Source organism: Python bivittatus, unplaced genomic scaffold (assembly GCF_059951505.1).
Source record: "Python bivittatus isolate LINGU-HERP-01145 unplaced genomic scaffold, Pbiv_v1 ctg000530_np1212, whole genome shotgun sequence".
Taxonomy (NCBI): Eukaryota; Metazoa; Chordata; class Lepidosauria; order Squamata; family Pythonidae; genus Python; species Python bivittatus.
In genome coordinates this window covers 3,062,045-3,083,606 of record NW_028277085.1, presented here as the reverse complement: position 1 = coordinate 3,083,606, position 21,562 = coordinate 3,062,045, and the positions used below count along the sequence as shown (strand labels likewise).

Genomic DNA, 21,562 nt, shown 5'->3' with positions numbered 1-21,562 from the left:
GCTGGGTAGTTGAATTAGTATTCCTGCACATTGCAGAGGGTGGCTCCTTCCAACTCTACAATCCTATGATGCTGTACAACTGATTATTGTATAACTGTGCACGTGTTGCTAGTTAACAGGATGAAACTTGAGGGAGTTCAGAATAGGAACTCCCTCCTCCCACTTGAAGGATACCATATCAATTCGTCTCCCGATGAATCCAGATCCACTCATTTCTGTCACTATCCCTTCCCAGACGAGGCCTCACCTTGTTAACTTTTGGAAGAGGAAGTTCTGAGAAAGTTCACTTGCCTGTGAGCCCCATCCTTAAAGACATGGCTAGAAGAGTCATTCCCCCAGGGAAGCATGGGAATCCATACACCCTCCCATTTCTCATGGTCCCCCTGCTGCAAGACCATTCTGCTACTATCACCGTTGCTTAGAACTAAAAGGAAGGAAAAAGGAAGGAATAGAAGCCCTTGGGGGAACGGGCTTGCAATTATGGACTGCGGGAAATTGTTTGATGAATTAAGAACTAAACTGGGGGAAGAACAGAGCTTCTATCGGGAGACGGGGAAATGTCTAAATTTTGAATGCCAGAAGGATGGGGGGGGGGGTTGCTTTTCATTTTAAAGGGAATGGTGTATGTTTAACTCAGAAAGGAGTTTAAACCAAGATGTTTAAACTGTACCATTCTGCAACAGTGAAATCATCTTGCCCCCATCAAGGCGGCTAGCAAACGCAAAGCTTTTCCACCATTCAGAAAATGGAAACTGACTGTTCAACATTATTATGCTGTCTTTTGTCTCCTCTTTGTGCAGGCCAGAATGGACCTTGGCTCAGGAGAACTGATTGTCAGGTCTCCAGCAGAAGTACAACTCAATAATCTCGTGACTCATGACACTGATCTTTTGGTGACAGATGGCCAGATGATCTTGATTGTGGATGGCCTCTTTAATACATCCACAGAAATTCCAGAGCCTCTTCAAGAGTTGGACATTGATTATGGGCTCTATGTGGCAGGTACAGGAAACCTGGAATTGTCATACCTCACTGGAGTGAGTTTGCCATTCCGGGGCTGTCTCCATACTTTGACATTTAATGATCACGATGTCCTCTCTGCACTGGCAACCAGCACTGACATCAAAGCATCCCGTGGCATCCGTGAGGGATGTAGTGAAGAGTTCTCTGCTGGCCCTGAGGTTCCTTTCGGCTTCCTAGGGCCAAGCTCTTATATCACATTCCCTGGCTGGAATGTAAGGAATGAAGGTACCATAGAGTTTGTAATCACCACAAGCGTCAAACAGTCCCCTCTGATTTATCAGTCAGGGCTGAAAAAGGATTTCTTCTATCTGGAAATCTTTGATGGACACTTAAGAGGTGTGGTAGAGAAAGGGAAAGGCCTTGTGGTGCTTCACAACAACATCTACCTCAGCAATGAGCAGGATCACTATGTCAAGGTCCACTTGGACAACCGAAAATTTGAGATCCTTGTTGACTACTATGTCTCACAGACCTCTAGCAAGGGGATCCATAGCTACCTCGATCTTCAAGGACCTCTTTTTGTTGGTGGTCTGAATGAGAAGGCTGCCATCAGAATGAAAGAGCGTGGACTGGGTCTTATATCTGTGAACAGCTTCTTCAATAACTCCTTTGTGGGTTGTATGGAGGACCTGAGGATTAATGAGGAAAGGAAGAGCCTGCAAGATGCTCTTGTTACTAAAGACATAACTGCTGGCTGTGGAAAGTTGGATCAGTACTCAGACTATGACAATATTTATGAACAGGATGAAGCCACCACAAGCTCTCCTCTAGACAGTTGGCAGGGTCCTGTTATACCCTGTCGCCCTGATCCTAGCCTCCCACCAGTCTTTACTAACTTCACCCAACTATTGCACGTCAGTCCCTTGGTAGTTGCTGAAGGAGGCACGGCTTTTTTGGAGTGGTGGCACATTCAGCCAACCATTGACCTGAACAGTGCAAACATCAGGCAATCTCAGGTTCTCTTCAGTGTCACTACAGACCCAAGACATGGGCAATTGGAACTAAACCTCTCCAGAGTCAGGAGCAGAGGGAAGTTCACCCTGTTGGACATTGTGAATCGGAAAATCAAGTATGTTCATGATGGTTCTGAGGGACCCATGGATCTGCTGCTCTTGGAGGTCACCGTCACTGCCAGAGGAGATATTCCGGAGTGTTTGTGGCAAGGCCAGACATATTTGCTACCCATTAAAATCAACCCAGTCAATGATGCTCCTGAAGTGATTTTTCCAGATGGAGATCACATGGTCATCTTGGAACACACACGCAAACATCTCAACCCAGACATTGTTCAAGCACATGATGATGATACCCCTTGTGACAGCTTGCGATTCCAAGTGCTTGGTGGGAAGAGAATGGAAGAAGGATATCTGGAATATGACTTCGATCCTGGAGTCCCAATTGAAGAGTTTTCCTGCAGAGATCTAGAAGCAGGCCATGTGGTCTATGTCCATCAAGATGGGCCTGTATCCACCCTTACTATCCAAGTTAATGATGGCATGGTGATGAGTCCAGTGGCCACCTTGAGGATAGATGCAGTGGAACCAGATATCCAGGTCCACAACAACACAGGACTCTTTGCCCTTCAAGGGGACACTATTTCAATAACCAAAGCCAACCTTTCTGTGGCTATTAATGCAGTCCAGCAAAAAGTACCTGTGTTGTATCGTTTGACTTCACCCCTCCAGTATGGTGAAATCCAGAAGCAAGGAGGCCTGAGTGGAGAGTGGAAGAAAATAGAATCTTTTTACCAGCAGGATGTTGATCAAGGGCGTATCCAGTATGCTAGCACAGATGATGAACACCGAGTAGAAGACATGATTGAGAAGCTGCAGTTCACCATCCAAGTAGGCCAGAAGATTCTGAAAAACAACACCTTCCTCATCAGAATTAAAAGGGCTACCATCAGAATGAAAACCATGGTCCCACTCCAGATGAAAAATGAGAAAGAAAAAAACATCACATCTGCTGAACTGGAGGCAGTTTTGGAAGAACCAGGTTCTAACCAAGTGACTTTCCACTATGTGATCCTTCAGCCACCAAAAAAGGGAAATCTTGAACTTCGGGGCACTAGGCTGGCTGATGGCTTAGGTTTTACACAGGAGGATTTGCAGAGTCATCAACTGAGTTACACTGCGACTGTTAGAGACTCAAAGGAGACAGAAGATTTCTTCCAATTCCGGATCATGGCTAAACCATATTATTCCCCTGTATATACTTACAAAATGGAGATAGGGGGAGATCCAGATGCCCCTGTCCTGACTAATGTCCTTTTGTCCATTTTAGAAGGAGGGCAGGCCATAATCACCAAGGACTACTTGTTTGTCAAGAGTGTCAACAGTATGAACTACATGTATGAAGTGATAGATGGTCCAACACATGGGAAGCTGATCTGGAGAACCCCTGAGCCTGGGGCAACCGGTGAGGAGACAATAACAACATTCACAAATGAAGATATCCTACAAAATCGCCTTGTGTACCAGCATGATGATTCTGAGACCCTAGAAGATGACATCCCATTTGTAGCCATGAAGCAGGAGGAGGGAAGCTTTGACTCAGAAGCTGAGGAGGTGAGAGGCGTCTTCAGAGTCTCCATTCAGCCTGTAAATGACCACACCCCAGTTCAGTTGGTCAACAAAGTCTTTAATGTGGTGCGTAAAGGTCAGCGCCTGATGACCACAGAAGACATAGCCTTTATTGATGAAGATTCAGGCTTCTCAGATGCACAGCTGGTGTTGGTAAGAAAGGATATTCTTTTTGGTAACATCATTGCTGCAGATGATAGAAGTAGCCAGCTGTATCGCTTCACTCAAGATGACCTGAGGAAGAAAAACATCCTCTTTGTCCACTCAGGAGCTGATCGAGGTTGGATTCAGTTCCAGGTTTCTGATGGTCTACACCAGATTACAACACTTCTCGAAGTGCAAGCTTCAGACCCTTACATCAAGATCAACCATACTGGCTTGGTCATTCACCAAGGTAGCCATGGGGTCATTGACTCCTCTGTCCTCATCTTGGAAACCAACATGGATATCAGGAATGACCAGGACATCCTCTTCCGTATCCTGGCCCCACCCATGTGGGGAGTGTTGCTACGAGGTGGGCAGGAAATCTCATCTTTTACAAAAAGGGACCTTCTGGCAGGAGAAATTATTTACCATCACAATGGGAGCAGGAATTCCCAAGATATTATTCACTTTTCTGTTGAAGCAAACCAGGTGTCTGTGGAAGACACATTGAAAGTTACCATATTAACAGATTCCCATCCTCACCCACTAAATATTGTTCACAATGAGAGAATACACGTCCTCCAAGGAGAAGCAATGCAGATTAAAAATGACTATTTGCTGGTAAGCTATACTTGCCCTAATTTTTTGTTTCTTTATTTACTTCCTCTTCCCCTGAAAAAGTCCTTAAAATAACAAAGTAGGAGGAATAGGAATATTCTGCAAATTTAAGGATTTTAAGGGGTCTTTTAGGTTTATTGTTTAACAAGATTTAGATAGCGATCTTGTAATATTTAGAGTCATAGAAGTGCTAGAAGTTCTTATAGGCTATCTAAGCTCACAAGATCACTGTATAGGATATTAAAAGATGGTTGTGGTGAGCTTAATATAGGATATATTAAATATAGATGGACTTATTTTGGACACTTCCATCCAGGAACAGGCTACCTTGGCCTTCAGGCAATTGGCTCCATTCCTGAACCACTCTTATCATCAAGAAGGTGCATGCAATAATCCAAATTTAATCTCCAGTATCTTCAGGGAGGTTAGGAAACACCTCTGTCTGAAGCCCTGGAGAGCTACCATTCACTCGGCGTGGAGAATATTAACTAGATCAGGGTTACACAACTTTTTCAAGTTAAGGGCCATACTTTGAGTGGCGTGTGGAAGGTTGCATGCATCCAGATGAACAGGTCAAAAACTAAACACCCAAGGTGTAGGGGAACTGCAGGCCTGGAACTGCGGGCATCCACAGAAGGGCATGAGGGGCCAACTAATATCCCATACCTCATGACATCTTCCTGAGAACAATGTGAGTTATGTAACATGTGTCAGTTACATCATTTGCACAATAGCATGATGATACACATGACATCACTACAGATTGTATTAGATGGTTATGCCTGGATCCTAAGATTTTTTAGACTGGACAAGGTAGAGCAATGGCACTTGCCTATATTCTTAAGAATATCCCAGGAGATTAGTGTTTCTAGTTCAGGGTTACGTTAGTCCACAGTGTCTGTTACAGTACAATTACTCTGAACTATGATGCATTGACTTTAATGGGATTTTCTCTGAAGTCTGTAAAATTCCAGTCTTGTTTTCATGCATCTGTTTTCTAATGGATCTAGCCACTGGATAAGAGAAAAATCTATGTAGTCTAGCTAATATTCCAGTTCAGTGATGACCACAAGGTGGGGAGGAGAAAGAAAATGAAAAGAAGTCCATTAACAATCAAATGCAATCAACCTGAAAGAAAGAAATCTTAAACCTTTCCTTCTTCATCCAATTCGCAGGTTGAGCATGAAGAAATTGAACCTCAAAACATTGTCTATACAATCACCCTCCCTCCCCAATCAGGATTTCTGGTGGCTTTGTCTCACAACCATGCCTCAGATGAACCCCCAAGCCTGGATCCCATCCAGACCTTCACCCAGGAAGATGTTAATGAAGGCAAAGTCCTCTATCTGCATTCCAGCCCTGAGATTCAGAGAGACCACTTCACCGTTGATATTACAGCTGATGGGGTAGATGCTCTGAAAGAGATTGTGGTGGACCTGGAGATCCTTCCCATTTCAGTCCCCCTGGAGGTTCACAATTTCACAGTGACTGAAGGGAGCAGCCAAGTGCTTTCCATGGATATTCTGAATATTCCCAGTACTTACTCTTCATATTTCAATGTAGAATTTGTGATTGTCGAGATACCAGAGTATGGCATCTTCCAGAATATGGAAAGACCTGAAGAGGGCAGCTTAAATGCTTTCTCCTGGTATGAGGTAGGAAGCAACACAATCTCTTTATGTTTGTTTATTTGAGACATGGCCAGTCCTTCTTGAAATATCTCTGCTGGTAATGCAGGATTTACTGTCGCACTTGAGAATCTCAGGTTGGATGGATGTAGCCTAATCTTAAGCTACAGTCCAGGATAAGATCTGCAACTCTGGTTGCTTCTTGTCATTAGTTTTCCAAACTCCAGGCCTCCAATTCTATATTTGCATGCAGAAGAAAACTACCTCCACCAGGAAAATAAAAGGGCATCTTTCTTTTAATTTAAAACATGGCTGCTGTTTTTTTGTCCAGTCATATGGATGCCTGTAGAGGAAACATGAAAGGCATGGATGACAGTCATCCATTATATGGACATGCACCTTTGCTGGATGGAGACATTGATGTGTAAAAAGTTGCCTTATGATGGCCCTCTTTGTGGCAGCCTCTCTATTCTAGTCTATCTGGGATCATATCTAATCCCTTTAGGATTAACTGGCTGGGTCAACTGATCTAGTTTTCCTCCTGACACAACATACTGATCCCCCACATGACTCAGTTAAGCAGGTTATGCAACTAGAACCACCAAATTAGACATTTTTGTCCATTGGTTCAAGCAGTACACACCCAGTACTGTCCACCCAGTAAGTCATATCTCCAAGTTTTTAGATTTTCCCAACTCTCCATGGCACTGATGAACCTTCTACATCTGTGTACCCTGTGACATTTAGGCATAAAGAAGTATTTGCTTCCACAAGCATCTTGGTTGACCCAAGTTTCAGATTTTACTAAGAACCATCCCAGCTTCATTGAAATTTAATTTCCCCACAGTCCCTTAGAAATAAATGTGAATATGTAAAGAGGCAGAATTTGAGCCAGGACTCTTATCACAATGTCCTCCTTGTGTTTAGGTGGAGAATCAGCTCATCAAGTATGTGCATGATGGAAGTGAATCCTTGACTGACAGATTCACAGTTGTTGCCAATGTTTCTGAAGTTAATCAACAGAGCCAACCCAAGACAATCTCCATTAGCATCACTCCAGTCAATGATGAGGCACCAGTGCTAATGGTCAACACAGAACTGCAGGTACTTACTTCAAGAGTGGTGGGTGGAATTTTCAGGTTACCCTGGGTTGCTCCCCAAAATCTTAGTCTAGTTATAGCTATTAAGTGGAAACTTCAGATGGTTGTGGAGACACCTATAAGTCTTGGCCTAACAAACAGAAGTAGCATAAAACGTATATTTATTGTTGCTGTTGTTCAGTTGTTCAGTTGCCTCCAGATTTTTGTGACCCAGTGGATATCATTTTGCCAGGACTGTCTGAACTTCCTTCAGTCCTCGTAAGCTCCTCCTTACGTCACCAGAGATAATATCTAGCCACCATGTATTCTACTGTCTTCCATTTTTCCAAGCCTCAGATCTTCTCCAATGATTCCTGCCTTAGCATTATGGGTCCAAAATATTTAAGCATCAGCTTCATTATTAGTTTTTTTGTACTCTTAACCATTTTCTCCAGAACTAAAATTCAAAGCCATTTTTTTTTCTCTGTTCAGCCTTTTGGAGGGTTCAGCTTTCACAACCACAAGTTACAACTGGGACAACTATGGTCTTCATGACAGTGTGACAGCTCTGTACTTTAGGATTTTGTGTAGAATTGAGTTTGTTCTCCTGAGGAGCAGGGATCTCTGCATTTCATAGCTACAGACAACATTTCTGTGACTTTTTGAGCCGAGGGAGATAAACTCTCTTACTTCTTGAGGTTCTTCTATGGCTGTTTGCTTTGGATAGCACTGCCTGTTGCCATCAGCTTAAGACTTGGCTTCTTGCTGTTGTCGTTTTGAACACTGAACAGCTGGCTGGGTTTTGCACTCTCTTTTTTTCACCCTCAGCAACAGATTCTTTAAGTCTACATTTCCACTAAAATCTAGAAAGAGATCCTTATGGGTTTTAGATCTCCAGGTCAGCTGATTGTTAGCAGTGCCAGAGACAAGGAAAGGCCAGGGTAGCAGAAGACCAAATCATGCAAACCTTGCCCTTTTTTTTCCACTGAGTCCTCGACTCTGATTTAGACCTTGAGAGATGAAGGCCGGGTGGAAATGTCTAACCCTTTTCTTTTTTTAAAAAAAAATGCATTGATTGATTCTGCATTCCCGGAAGGGAGTGCCCAAATACCATCTCATTCCTTTTGCCATCTTTTGCCTGGCAGGGTAAGTCGTTGCTCACAAGATGGCAGTAGAAATCCATGTAGCCATTTCCAACTTGCAATGGAAGTTGATGACAAGATGTACTTTTTAATATAAAAGAGGCAGGAATCATCTTTCAGCCACCCATTAGTGTTATTGTTAAATTATTCCAGGGTGCTCTAAAAGAGTGAATAACGGTGCCATCTCAGCACACAATCTTCCCTTCCTTTCAGTACCACCTTCTGAAATTCAACTGCCTGTTAGTAACACCTCATTAATCATTCACCAAGGAGAGCAATATGAGGGCCATCCTTGTTTTCCACTACTTGATCTCATTAAATTGTTTTTCTCATTACACACAGATACACATTTTCTCTTTTGGGGTCGCTTGGCCCAAGCGTTGCTTGATCCTTCTCAGCTCCTTGCTCTAAAAGCCAAGTGTGGGAGGAAACCTCTCACCTTTAAGGGGCACACCTGAGCAAGAATACAGGTGATCCTGTTTTTTAAAAAGATATGCCCCGTGATCACTATTATTTTAAATTAGACCTGTTTGTTCCACAGCTGAATGAACTTGTTGATCTTCCACAAAGATCAGAAATGTTAGAGAAACTCATTCTTTTTTTTTTCTTTTTACATTTTTAAACTAATTCAGCGGCAGACTTCACCAATCTGACAGGTCCATTGGTGCCTTATTTTCAGTTGCTTCTTGTATCCTTGACCTGACATCTTTCTACATGTGGGATTCTGTTTGGGGTGGAAGAAGCATTCCAAAATAGAAGCCCTCTCCTCTTCAATCTGTAGTCTGAAGCAGGACAGCCTTGACTGTGCCTGCCAGCCAGGACTAGGCCTCTGATAGTCCAAGAGAGAGCTGAAGTTAGCCATGACAGGATTACAGATGGCACCTTAGAGGTCACCTAGTCAAGTCCTTGCTCAGATAGAGCAGGGTTTTTCTAGTTGTGTTCCACAGAACTCCTGGGAGAGATGAAGGCCAGAAGGAAAAAGAAAAACATTCACTCAAAGACAGCCCATTTTCAAACACTAGAGCTTTGCTTCTTGATCAGGGGGTCCAGGAATTATTATTTTTTAATTAAGAGGTCCCACTGACCCCAAAAGTTGGAAAATGCCCTGCTCTAGAGTATCGCTGACAGAGGACCATCCAAGGCCTCTCCTGAAGGAGAATTCACACTTCATGTTGCAGCCTGTGCTGCCAGCAATCAAGCCCTACCATCAGGAATTTCCTTCCTGCCATTTTAACCCCTTAGTTCTCATCCTGCCCTCTGGGGTTAATAGAGAACTTGAGTGTCTCGTGTTTTGATGGCTGAGCAAAGAGCTTTGTATTAATCCAAATAACAGATAATGATTGCAAGCAAAGGCTGGCCAGCAGAGTCCCTAGACATTCAAGTGTGCCAGCTCCCTTCAGGCAGTTCTGCTCTAAACAAATTCCAAAATTAACCCCCCAAACTAGAATTTTAAGAATAGCAGACCTGGGCTACAAAATTCCAGAGAATCATTGCAGGCAGGCAGAAGTTGGAGCTTCCTTCCACCTGGAGGTCATCTAGATGGAGCTCCTAAGTCAGTGTTGTCCAAACTTGGCCACTTTAAGATGAGTGGACCTCAACTCCCAGAATTCCCCAGCCAGCATGGCTGGCTGGGGAATTCTGGGAGTTGAGGTCCACTCATCTTAAGTTTGGACAACACTGTCCTAAGTGCTACATCTCATGGTGTCAAAGGCCAACTCCTGCAGGACACGTCCATTGTGTCAGCACAAAAGATGGAGCTGGACTGCGTGCCAGAGGAAGGAGGAAAAATTCCACATGAGTTTTTTTTTCTTTTGAGGGATCGGGTGTTGTAGAAAACAAAATCAAGGGGGAACATATTATTAAGTAAAAATAAACCCAAAGCGTTCGAAGGCGATGTTCTCATACCGTATGATCTCATTGTTGAACAGATGCTTAACGAGATCATTCAGGGGCCAGAGTTTTTTGGGATTTTTTTTTTAAATGTTTTGGTTTCAATTGTAGCAGTTCAGGATTTATTCCAAAGCTGCAATTCTTGCTTAATGCCAGCAACCAAAACAAATTGAAATAAACAAGCACAAAATGAGTTTTCAGGGGCAGAGGTGAAGGTTTCTGAGTTCTCCTCAACTGAGACATTGCTACATGTTTAATTTCATTCTTCCTCTAAAGAGTGTTGGATATCTTTGCTCCTTAGTCCAAGACCTTAACCACCACACTGGGAGAGATGTTTTCTAGGAAAATCAACCTCTTTGGAATTAGAGCAGGACTGGGTTGTTCTCTCTTATGTCCCACCAGTTGGCCACTGGGGAGAAGAATAGGCTACCCAGATAAGCCTTTAGCTTTCTCCAGCAAAAAGGTTCTTCCAAGAATGGGCTCAAGATGCTGAAGACCAGGAAGGAGAGAAGAAGCATTTTCCTTGCAGAGCCTATGAAGGGGAAACCTGGGCCAGTGATGGTGATTTTTGAGTGGTTGGGAAGCAAGTGATGGAGAAGGAAGATCTGCATAGAGAAATTCACAAGACTTCTCCCAAAGATGTCAAGTCCGCTGGGGACACAAATGAACCAGTCATTGAACCAGTCAGGACAGAAATGAGGCACAAACCTTGAATAATCCAGAGTGAACATGGGCTGAGATTAAGGCAATCTCTAAGCAATCCCTTGGAGGAAATGATCTGAAGCTAGAAATCTCCATTACGCTCTTGTACTGGTTCTTTTTTTCTTTTTTTTTTAACAATGAGCTACAATTCTATGCATCTGCAAATATGGAGGTGGAAGAGAAAGATGTAGGAGGTTGATGGACACTAAACCACTTCCCTTGCGGTCCAGATGTACCTTTCTGATGGTCATTCCAAACAGAACAAAAGCTCATAGGCACAAACCGAAGCTAAAATTTGGCTCAGTAAAAATCAGCGTGTAAATCTGAGCTTTCTTTGTTACATCAAACATTTGAAAGCTACTAATTCACCAGCCCTGTAAAAAAGCTGCCTTAAACCAAAGTAAACGATTGATCCCTCTAATTCAGTGTTTTTCAAACTTGGCCAGTTTAAGATGTGTGGACTTCAACGCCCAGAATTCCCCAGCCAGCAGCTATTGAGGATACAGAAACCCTGCTCTAACTTTTGTATGAATTGTCACGCTCTTGGCCAATGATTACAGCCAAAAACAAGATTTTACCAGAGCTTCCTTTAATGAGATGTATTGAAAAGGAATGGAACACAGTCACAGAAATCTCAATAACTGGATTGCTTTCACTTTAGAACCCAATTTATCTCTTAGTTTTAGGTAGGGATGTAGATCATCACAGGGTCTGAACACACCATTGCAACTATTCTCCATGACCAGCAAGTTTCAAGTTTTTTCCCCCATCCAAGACTGAATCCAGGACTTTCTGCCTACAAAGCTGGCTCTCAACCACTGATTTTTTGATTTCAGTCCCTGCTAAGTCACCCTCTTTATCTTACTGAAGGGAGATGGGTGAGTTGTTAACAGAAGACCAGATTTTTGACTGAACACTGTGAGAAAATTCTTGAGACTGAGAGCATTTCTGGAATGGAATTGTTCACCTAGAGAGATGGTGGTTCCCCATCACTGAAGGCCTTCAAGCAGAGGCTGGACAGCCATTACTGGAGGTCTTCTACATCTAGTTTTATATGGGTTGAATTTGTTGGCCCTCCAGGTCCTTTTTTCCATTCTTCTGTTAAATATTTTATTATTGCCTTTGCTGGGGGGCAAGAGGGAAAATACCTATGCACCTTCAAAGGTTGTGGCAAGATATTACTGGAAGAAGAACAGAGCAAGCTAACTTATCTTTTCCTCCATTCTCTTTCCAGAAAGAATGAGTACGTCCCATGCATGTCCTTTAGCAGTGTATCATGTTAGATGACAGAGAAATTCATCTGAGACATGAACACTGAAAGTAAAGTACGAGCAGGAACTGTTTGCCTAAAAACTGGAGCATTATTGGAGCTTATAATCAAGGCCTCCTCTTTCTTGGCCAGAACATCTTCTGCAAACTTTCCTTGGAGAGTTTTGGGAGACAAGCACGCCAAATTTTGCATATTCTAACCAAGGAGCTACCATGAGTCAGGATGTGAAACTCTAGTCTTTCCTGCAATATTCATCCCTTAGGTTCTTCCATAGGAAGAAAACAAATTCAGCATTCGGCAAAGGGAAAGAGGAGTGACACAGGATAAGTCACTCCTATGTTGCCCAAATCCAGAAATACCAAGGCATTGAACCAGAAAACTTCTCCAAGCACATTTTGGAGACTGAGGGCACTTGGCTCACTGAACTGGGTGTGCCCTGCATGAAGACAAGCAAAGCAGGCGGAGCCCAAGATCTCTTGGAGTGTGAACAACCTATTCTCAAGTCCTCATGCATGAAAGAAGTTGGGAATAATATCCTGGGGCAATTCAGGAACAGACAGAATGGAAAGACAAAGAGGAAAAGAGAAACAGGGATTATGGCAGAAGCAGGACCAGACTTGAAGGGTGTTAAAATTTGGTATTTCCATGGCAGCTCAGAGTGTCAAAAGGGTTCCTGGGAAGTAGGACAAGATTATTACATCCATTTAGCAGACTGGGAAAAGGAGCCATAGGAAATAATGGGTTCCCCAAATTACTAAGTATAGCATTTGCCTACTCAAAGCAATTGCAAAGGAGATCAATGAGACTTAGTTTCAGAGCTGTGTTTCTAGGGCTCCAGCCTGAACATATCTGTAGGACTTCCTTCCTCCAAGGTTGGACACCAAGGTCCAACCTCAAAGGGATGAGTTAAACTTGGGTCCTTCTGATCTCTCCCCAAGCCTTAAAGAAGCATGGGGGAGGGGAGATGATTCCCTGCCATCCTCCCACCACACCCCAAAACTGCTAAACATTTAAACAAGGTGTGAGAATCATCACTTTCTCACTGAAAACAGTGGAAGAGATTTCTTTTGTTGATGATGGGGAAGAAGGAGAGTAAAACTTTGCTGCTGCTTCTTCAGTCCTTCAGGCTACAGTCACCAGGGCTTCGAAATTCATTAAGGTGCTCTTCAGTCCTCCAACTAAACAGGAAGGTTGCTTTGTCGTATTAAAGGAACCCCCTCCATAGCTCAACCTTTAAGCCACAAGCTAAATTTTATTTTAAATGTCCAGGGCCAATTCTCCTTTCCCTAGAATCACCTTGTCTCTGCTCTTACATTTCTCCCTTGCGTATTTAATAAATAGCATGGCTAGAGCAAGTTCAGTGTTTTTCTAGACACAACAGGAGCTAAATGCACGTAGCAAAATTCAGCCTGTTGCAGCATGCTCATTGCAAAAGGTTCCTGTGCATGGAAAAGTCACCACCTGGATTTTTTTGCAATTTGTGGAATTGCAATTAGTTATTTAAGCCACTTGTAAGCGTATTTAAAACAGTCATATGTGAATGTTTTATCCTGGAAAATCCTTTAGTGGGGGAGAGAGTAAATAACTACTGTCAGATGATTCATGCCTATGAAGAATCAAGTTCCAGCAATTGTGTAGTAATTAAGGATGATGCAGGACACAGGTTCTTCTTCAAGGTTCTCAATTTACAGATAGCGCCATAGGATAAGGTTGGCTGGTGACTAACTCCAGTGTTTTCTCAATCTTTCTTGCAGATTGAAGAAGGTGGCACTGCAGACATTACACCAGAGTTTCTCCAAAGTGAAGATGAAGACACGCCTCTAGAAGAAGTCATTTATTCCATCAGGACACCAGTCAATGGGAAGGTGGTGCTGAAATCATCACCCAGCAGTGCAATCCAGAGGTTCACCCAGTCCCAGATAAACAACCACCTTGTTCAGTTCATCCACGAAGGTCCGTAGCAGAATGGAGAAAAGCAAGCAGTTTGGGTGCAGAGATTACAAAGGAGTAGACAAAGCTAACTTCTGCAAAGTCAGATGGTTGAATTAACTAGCCCAGCTTTGTCAGCTGTTCAGGATTTCAGATATGGGTCTCCCAGTCCTAACCCAAGACGCCAAGATTGTACTTGAGACCTTTCTCCAGACCAAAATGGCATGTGAGATGAAAACAATTTCTCAGCTCCATGTGATATGTATTCATGGGAGGTGTCTAAAGGCAGAGTCCCTATAATGTCAAATCCCTTTCGAATTCAGTCTGGCTTCTAGTAACCTCACAGAAGCAACCAAGCCATTGTTGGACTCTCCTTGACTTCTCCTGGGATGGCTCTCAAATTTCCAGTCTAGCCTACACTGATTCTCCCTTCTCTGTACTACCCAAGGCCAACCCTGCTTAGTTTCCAAGCCTACACAAGATCAGCCAGTTATTTCCACCTGCTGAGACATACTTACTTTCAAACCCTTCATTTGCAACCCAGCCCAAGGCCACTAGTGAGTCTATGTCCAAGGAAAGCTTGAAATCCAGAACATGCCTTATCATTACTTCCACAGTAAATTCAAGTAGTGAGTGCCACTTACCAGAAGTCCCAAATCTTGCAGATACCCCAACCAATTAAAAAACACAAAAAAATACAGGTGCAGATTGAACAACAGAACATTTTAGTGATCACTGGGCGTAATTGGTAGCCATGAAAAAATGGTTGGTGAATGTCAGATGAAAAAGAAAAAGAAAAGTGAGCAATACATTGGAGTATTCCAACAGGAGGGCTTAAGCAAATTGTTCCTACCAGAAGTAAAAATGCACACCAACATTTTGATGCAGGTCTCCCATGCAGTGTCCAGTATCCAAAAGTAGCAGAGGTCAAGAAGCTAGGGCATAAATGACCACACCATATGTACTTGAGCTCTGAGCTTCTTTTTGGTTGTCATCTCTAGGACCTCTGGATGGAGGGTTTTCCTTTGATCTATCTGATGGTGAGAACATGTCTCCTGGACACTTCTTTGCTGTGAAAGCTCAGAAGAAACTGGTCATCACTCTGGAAAATAAGCAAGATCTGATGGTGTGCCCAGGTAAGATATTTACTGATGAGATGGTCGGGTGTTTTATTTCAGAGACAACATTATTTTGTGTGAAAGGCTAGTCCGATCCAAGTTCATAGAAAGTCCACAATGGAAAGTTAGAAGGTGCTTTAGGGAGATGCAGCCTCATGAGATACATTGACGCGGCTTCCAACTTGTCTGGATTGGATTTCCATTGGTTTGCTCCGCATCCAGACCATTCATCTGGCCAGGCATGGATTTAAATTGGGGATGGTCCCACCCTGCTTTGAGGTGGCTTCCTGGAAAAAAAAAAAAAAGATTTCCACTGGCCTTCCATCTCTTTTGCTTGTAAAGTACATGATTTACTTATGAGTTTAATGGAAGGTTCTGGAGAACAAAAGGTCATCAAGTCACTTGAATCCATACAAACACTCCAAGCAATCTTGAAGACTGAATCTGATTTTAAAAAGTTATTGCTTAAATTCTATTTAAAAATGTCCAGTCAGGCTGCACAAAGTTTTGATTCAAAGACAATTTGGTCAGTTCTCAGAACCAAATAGAGTTGCTAAATAAAGTTGTCAGAATGACTCAAATAGTCAAATCAAATCCATTTGACTTGAAACCATCCAGCCACTGGATTGCTTTTTCACATGAGCAATCTCTCCCCAATCATTAGACCACTTCTATTCATTATGGCAAATTCACATGCTGAAACAGTTCTGTGCTGTGAGATGAACATGATGTGTATATGGAATATTTCAAGCAATTACAACTTTCCATTTCTCTCATAAGTGAGCAACCTTTTCATTGTATTGCATCCTAACGGGTGGTTCTCCCTAACCTTTACTTTTCAAGGTTCTTCTCAGCCAATCAGAAGCCAGAACCTGAAAGCAGTGTCCAGTCAACAAGAGGATGAAAGGTCTTTACTTTACATCATAAAACGGTCTCCACAGTTTGGCAAGCTGTTGAATAGCCAGAAGAATAACGGAGAAGAGCTGAGAAATTTCACACAAGCTGAGGTTAAAATGTTTGGCACTCTTTCTGTGATGGAGACCACCAGTAAAAGATCTTTACTATATGCATTGATCATCAAGGGCTAAAAGTGACTTTCTTTTGGGTGGGAGGAACCATTTCCATCTCTTCCTTGTTTGAGTGATGGCCAGATGTGGCATGAACCTGTTTCCTTTTAACCATGTGGAAATTGGCTCCCCCAATAGTCTTCCTGAGAATTTTCCTTGAGCAAGGACCAAAAAATGGGAGAAGAAAAGGAACACAAAATTCACTCATTTTCTCAGGGGAGGGTGAATCAGCACCACGCAAACACAGTCAATCGGGGGCACAGAGGGGAGTCAGTTTATCGCAACCTGAGGGCACCAAAATTAAGTTGTGGAGGAAAGACATCATAAAAGGGGTCAGATCTCCTTTCCCCCCATGGAAAAAACAGCACCAGGAGGACATGACAGAACATAACTGGTGGTCATGGAACACCACCAGCACTTCCATGGGGGAAATAAAATGAGAAATGATACAGGAGAGGAGAATTTGGATGGGATCAAGCAGGCAGCCTATGAATCAACTTTCTTCAACTGGATGTTCTTTTGAATTTCATCTCCCATAAGCCCCCAGCCAGAAAGACCCACAGCCATGCTGACTAGGTTTTGTAGGAGTTGATGTCCAGCACGTCTAGAGGACTCCAACTGGGGAAGGCTGCAATATCTGCTCCTGTTGTGTGGACACAAGTAGACATGCCTAGGACACAAAGGGGCAGAGAATAAGAGGCTCCCATCAAGCCAATGTTATTGTTTCTTTTCTCTTTAATGAATGTCTTGTCCTTCTTCTCTGCTGCAAACAGGTGGATGCAGGAATCCTTGCATACCATCATGATATGCCACCAGAACCTTTCTGGATCCTTGAGGATAATTTCCACTTCCAAATTTCTTCTCCGGCGGTGACCACAGACCTATTTGTCCTTGGAGTGATGGTATCGTTCGAGGCCAGCTGTCCCCAGGGCTCCTCTCAGCTGTGGAGAAATAAAGGTAGAAAGCAGAGACATGTGTCAATGTGCAGACATGCTCAGGAAGCAGATCTGTAGGTCTTTAGGACACTGGAGGATTTTTAAGTGAGCTGAGTTATTTTGCAATGGTTGGGCTGATACATGAATCAGAACGCAGTTATCCAACCGACGGTATACTTCTCCATTTTTTGTCTTTGTTTTTGCAACAGAGATCTCAACTTCAGGGTGTGTATAAAAATGACATGGGGATGGCAGGCATACAAAATGCAGAGTTTAGGATAATACAGGTGTAATAATAAGCACTGGAGGAGAAAGATGTTCAAGGACACAGGCTTACATGCACATATCCATACCTTTGAAAATGAAGACATGGAAAAGAGGAGGACTGTGAAACAGGCATGGGCCAGAAAGAAACAGATCTATCCATTTCTAGTAGTGCTTCTTCCTGAGATATGAGAGCATCTGGCTGGAACAAGAACTTTTTTTTTTTGACCCTGGAGAAAGGGATGGAAACATTCTTTTGTTAGTTAAAAAAATATGCGTTAGAATGTTCTCATGGCGAGGTATTCCTGGTTGTCCCCTGGCACCTTCTGATTCTACTTTCTTGAGCCATAATCTGCCTCTCTTCATTCTCTTCCCTTTTTCCACTTCTCCTTTCCTTGTTAATTCTCTCTTTCTTCCATTGCAGCTTCTATGTTGCCTCCTTGTTTTGAACCCAGTTGCGTATTTCAGGAAGGAGATGGTCACACCATGTTTTTCCTTTTCCTTTCAGGCCTCACTATTCCAGAAGCTCAAAATGCAGCAATCAACATCTCATTACTAGATGCTTCCAACCTTCTTACCAAAGAACCTGAGCTAAACAGAACATCCTATGATGTGGTATTTCTGGTGACTGAACTACCCACCTATGGGACACTTTCTGTTCCAGATGGTCCAGTTAATAAGATACATCCCTATTTTCTGCAATCTGACCTTGCTGCAGGTGGATTGGAATATTCCCATCATGGTCCTGGAATCCTGGATGATTATTTCAGATTTAATGCCTGGCTCCGGCATAACACAGTGAAATCTATTCAGCCCCCACAAAAAGGAGAGGAAATCATGATTTCTGGGGTGTTCAATATCACAGTGAGTGACAGTAATGAAATGCCACCAAAACTAGTCAGCCAAGGAAAAGTCCTACAAGTTCTCCAAGGTTCCTCCACGATGCTCTCCCCAGAACATTTGAATGTCATAGATCCAGACAGCTTCCCTGAAGAAATCAAATACAATGTCATTTCTGGATCTTCAATTGGATTTATAGCTAAGGCCCATAATAAGCCAGTACCTATAACCCAATTCACACAAGCAGACATCAATGCAAGATACCTGATGTTTATCGCCAATAGAACAAGTTCTACTGGAATCTTAGAGCTTGCTGTATCAGATGGTCTCCATAAGCCCATTTTCACTTCTCTGGAAATCATGGTTCTTCCAGCAACTACATGGGCAACAAACCAGACAATCTTGGAAGTACCCCAAGACTTGAACATGGTTTCACTCTCTCACAAACATCTTCTAGGGTCTTTAGACCAAGGAGAGCAAAATACCCTATATAAGCTCATCAGGGCCCCACAGTATGGCCAGGTGGAAGTCAATGAAAAACCTGTGAGAAGTTTTTCACAAAGACAAGTGGACAATGGGGAGGTAATATTTACTTTCACAGATTTTGTCTCCTCCAAAGATGAATTTCAATTCCTTGCCACATCAGGAGCAATCAACATCTCAGGGATTGTGAATGTAACAGTCAAGGCCTTGGTCAAAACTCAGCAGGAGATTCTTTGGCCAAGAGGAACCACTGTCCAACTCAATACCAATATTCTTGATGCCAATGAGCTAGCCAACAGGACAAAGAGCATCCCTGAGTTCAAAATTCTCCAAGCACCTCAAGGGAGCAATTTTGTGAAAGTCTCCAGAGACAAACTGGATCAGCCTGTCTCCATCACTGCTTTCACCCAAGATGACCTTGAGAAAGGGCTAATCGGGTTAGAAATCTGGGAGACAGAAGATTCAGGGCAAAATCTCCAAGAGGACAGCTTTCAATTTGAATTGGCAGCTGAAGGTGTGCCCCCTGCCTTGGACTGGATGGTGTACACCACTGAGACCTTCAACTCCTCCACCCCTTATAAGGCCACCCTGATCAGTATGCCTGGTCCCCAGGAAAGCAGCCATAGCTCTACACCACAAAGCATAGCGCCCTCATTCCAGACATTTACAACCAGGCCTTATGTATCAGAGAGACCCCACTATAGTTCCAACAAGTCCCATGTCCTTCCAACAACCTGGCCAGGCTCAGGATCAACATCTCAGACAGAAAAGGGCCCTCTACTAGGTTTCATTGAAGCCAATATGTTCAGCATCATCCTCCCCATTTGTCTCATCCTTCTGCTTCTGGCTTTGATCCTGCCCCTGCTCTTCTACCTCCACAAACGTAACAAGACTGGCAAGCACAACGTCCAGGGGACACCCCCCAAATACAAGAATGGGACAGTAGTAGACCAAGAAACCTTCCGTAAGACTGATCCTAGTCAAAACATACCTCTGACAACAGTCAATACCTTGGAGGCCAAAGAATCAGGATCCAATTCAAAAGGATCAGGGCCAGGAGGACAACAGGATCCAGAATTGCTCCAATACTGTAGGACATCTAACCCAGCTTTGAAAAACAGCCAGTACTGGGTCTAAGTACTGGAACAAAGGACTAAACGGCCCATCAGTCTCTCCGCAGAACGCCACAGTTTCTTAAAGGTTCCTTTCTCCTCATCTTGCTTGTCCTTTCTCTTCTATTTGCAGATATGTAGAAGAGGCAGAAATCTTTTAAGAGTATGCTGATTTGGTGCCCTCAAAGACATTTACTCAGTGGGAATGGTGCCTTTGGAGGGTATCCTAAACTACTGATGCCCTTTATGAGAACCAAAGTTTTTTATGAAATCTATTTTTATGTCCTTATGGACACAACAGAGTCCTCAGGGGTCTGCAGACAAGATGAAATGATGGAACCCAACAGGAAACCAGTCAAGACATCCAGAAGCTGGTGGGAGAGGGTGGTGGCAAGGTTTGTTCTTCCCCTTGGCTAGCAAAGGCTGTAGTAAAAGTATGTGAAATTGTAACTATTGCAAAGTAAATGATGCAAAATGGGATGGGGAATAAGCATCATTTAGACATGCTGCAGAATGCCTGCTTTTGGAGAATCATGGAAGCGAGATGGGCTTATGCAGCATTTTCAGTATTCTTTATCAACAGAAACCTCCATTAATCCTGAATCTTAGGAATTAACAAAACAGGGTGATTCCTAAAAAAGAGTTAAAACATGCAGTTGGCTTAAGAGTTCCAGAAACCCTGTCAGACTGGGTCCCCCCCCCCCTTCTCTTCAAGAAACTAATGTTTTGCTGTTGAGGTGATTAAATGTCAGTTGATCCACAAAAGAATAAGACCATTTGAGTGTCTTGTTCCAACAAGCCAAATGTTGAGCTGTTCTAGAATACGTTTGTGTCATTCTGAATCACTTGCTCCAGTTCATGTCAGGAATTCCCCACATGGAAAGTTTTCTGAGGTTGTTTCTCCAAGTGTGAAGCATAAAGAGCTTCTAGCACTGGTTTCAGATGGAGAAGTAGGTTTCTCCAACAGATCTAGGAAGTCTAAGGAAAGGCCATGATTGAAATCTGAGATTAGAAATAAGAAACCCCCGATAAGAAAAAACAAGGAGGGAGATGGGGGAGGCAAGGAAGGAAGGAAGGAAGGAAGGAAGGAAGGAAGGAAGGAAGGAAGGAAGGAAGGAAGGAAGGAAGGAAGGAAGGAAGGAAGGAAGGAAGGAAGGAGGACCTCCAATTTTTAAAATTTTCAAGCTACAATAAAAGGATGCTATCAAAATCCCATCCACCTATACAGCAAGCTTGCTTCTGCTTTTCTGTGAATCAATAGCTGGGGGATAACTAAATGCTAAGCCCTTATTTTGAAGGGGACACATATTTAATGCAATTTCATAATTTTGCAAATATTATATCTGTGTTTATTTATAAATTGGTTAGCCTGCGGTGATTCGCAGCTCCGTTATGACTTCCCCCAAGCCTAAAAAGAAGGAAAGAAATCCTGGGATTATTTTTTTTTTCTCCTTAAACCACTGATCTTTCCCTTTCAGACAAGGCTCTGAACAGGAGCACTAGATTAAGATACCCTGTTGTGGAGTGGTTATTGGTTTTTAAATGGTCCCTTGAGAGAGAGTGAAAAAAAGTAGGTTTAGCTTACAGAAAAGCAGGATAAGGGAGCCATCTGCCATGAAAGCCATCGACAAATATCTGAAGGGCTGTGATGCAGAGGTCTTCTCTGTAAAGCAGTGTTGTCCAAACTTGGCCACTTTAAGATGAGTGGACTTCAACTCCCAGAATTCCCCAGCCAG

At 43.0% G+C, this 21,562-nt stretch overlaps 1 protein-coding gene across 1 annotated transcript in view; it reads left to right on the top strand.

Annotated features, from left to right (window-relative positions):
- CSPG4 (chondroitin sulfate proteoglycan 4) overlaps nt 1-20,925 on the top strand; it is a 60,776-nt gene extending 39,851 nt beyond the window's left edge. The window contains exons 3-10 of the mRNA XM_088148372.1: nt 801-4,370; nt 5,543-6,022; nt 6,923-7,099; nt 13,833-14,031; nt 15,009-15,143; nt 15,969-16,132; nt 16,966-17,149; nt 17,900-20,925. Of these exons, the coding sequence (XP_088004498.1) occupies nt 801-4,370; nt 5,543-6,022; nt 6,923-7,099; nt 13,833-14,031; nt 15,009-15,143; nt 15,969-16,132; nt 16,966-17,149; nt 17,900-19,851 (6,861 nt within the window). The 3' untranslated portion in view covers nt 19,852-20,925. The remainder of the gene's footprint in view (nt 1-800; nt 4,371-5,542; nt 6,023-6,922; nt 7,100-13,832; nt 14,032-15,008; nt 15,144-15,968; nt 16,133-16,965; nt 17,150-17,899) is intronic.
- The last annotated feature ends 637 nt before the right edge of the window (nt 20,926-21,562 follow it).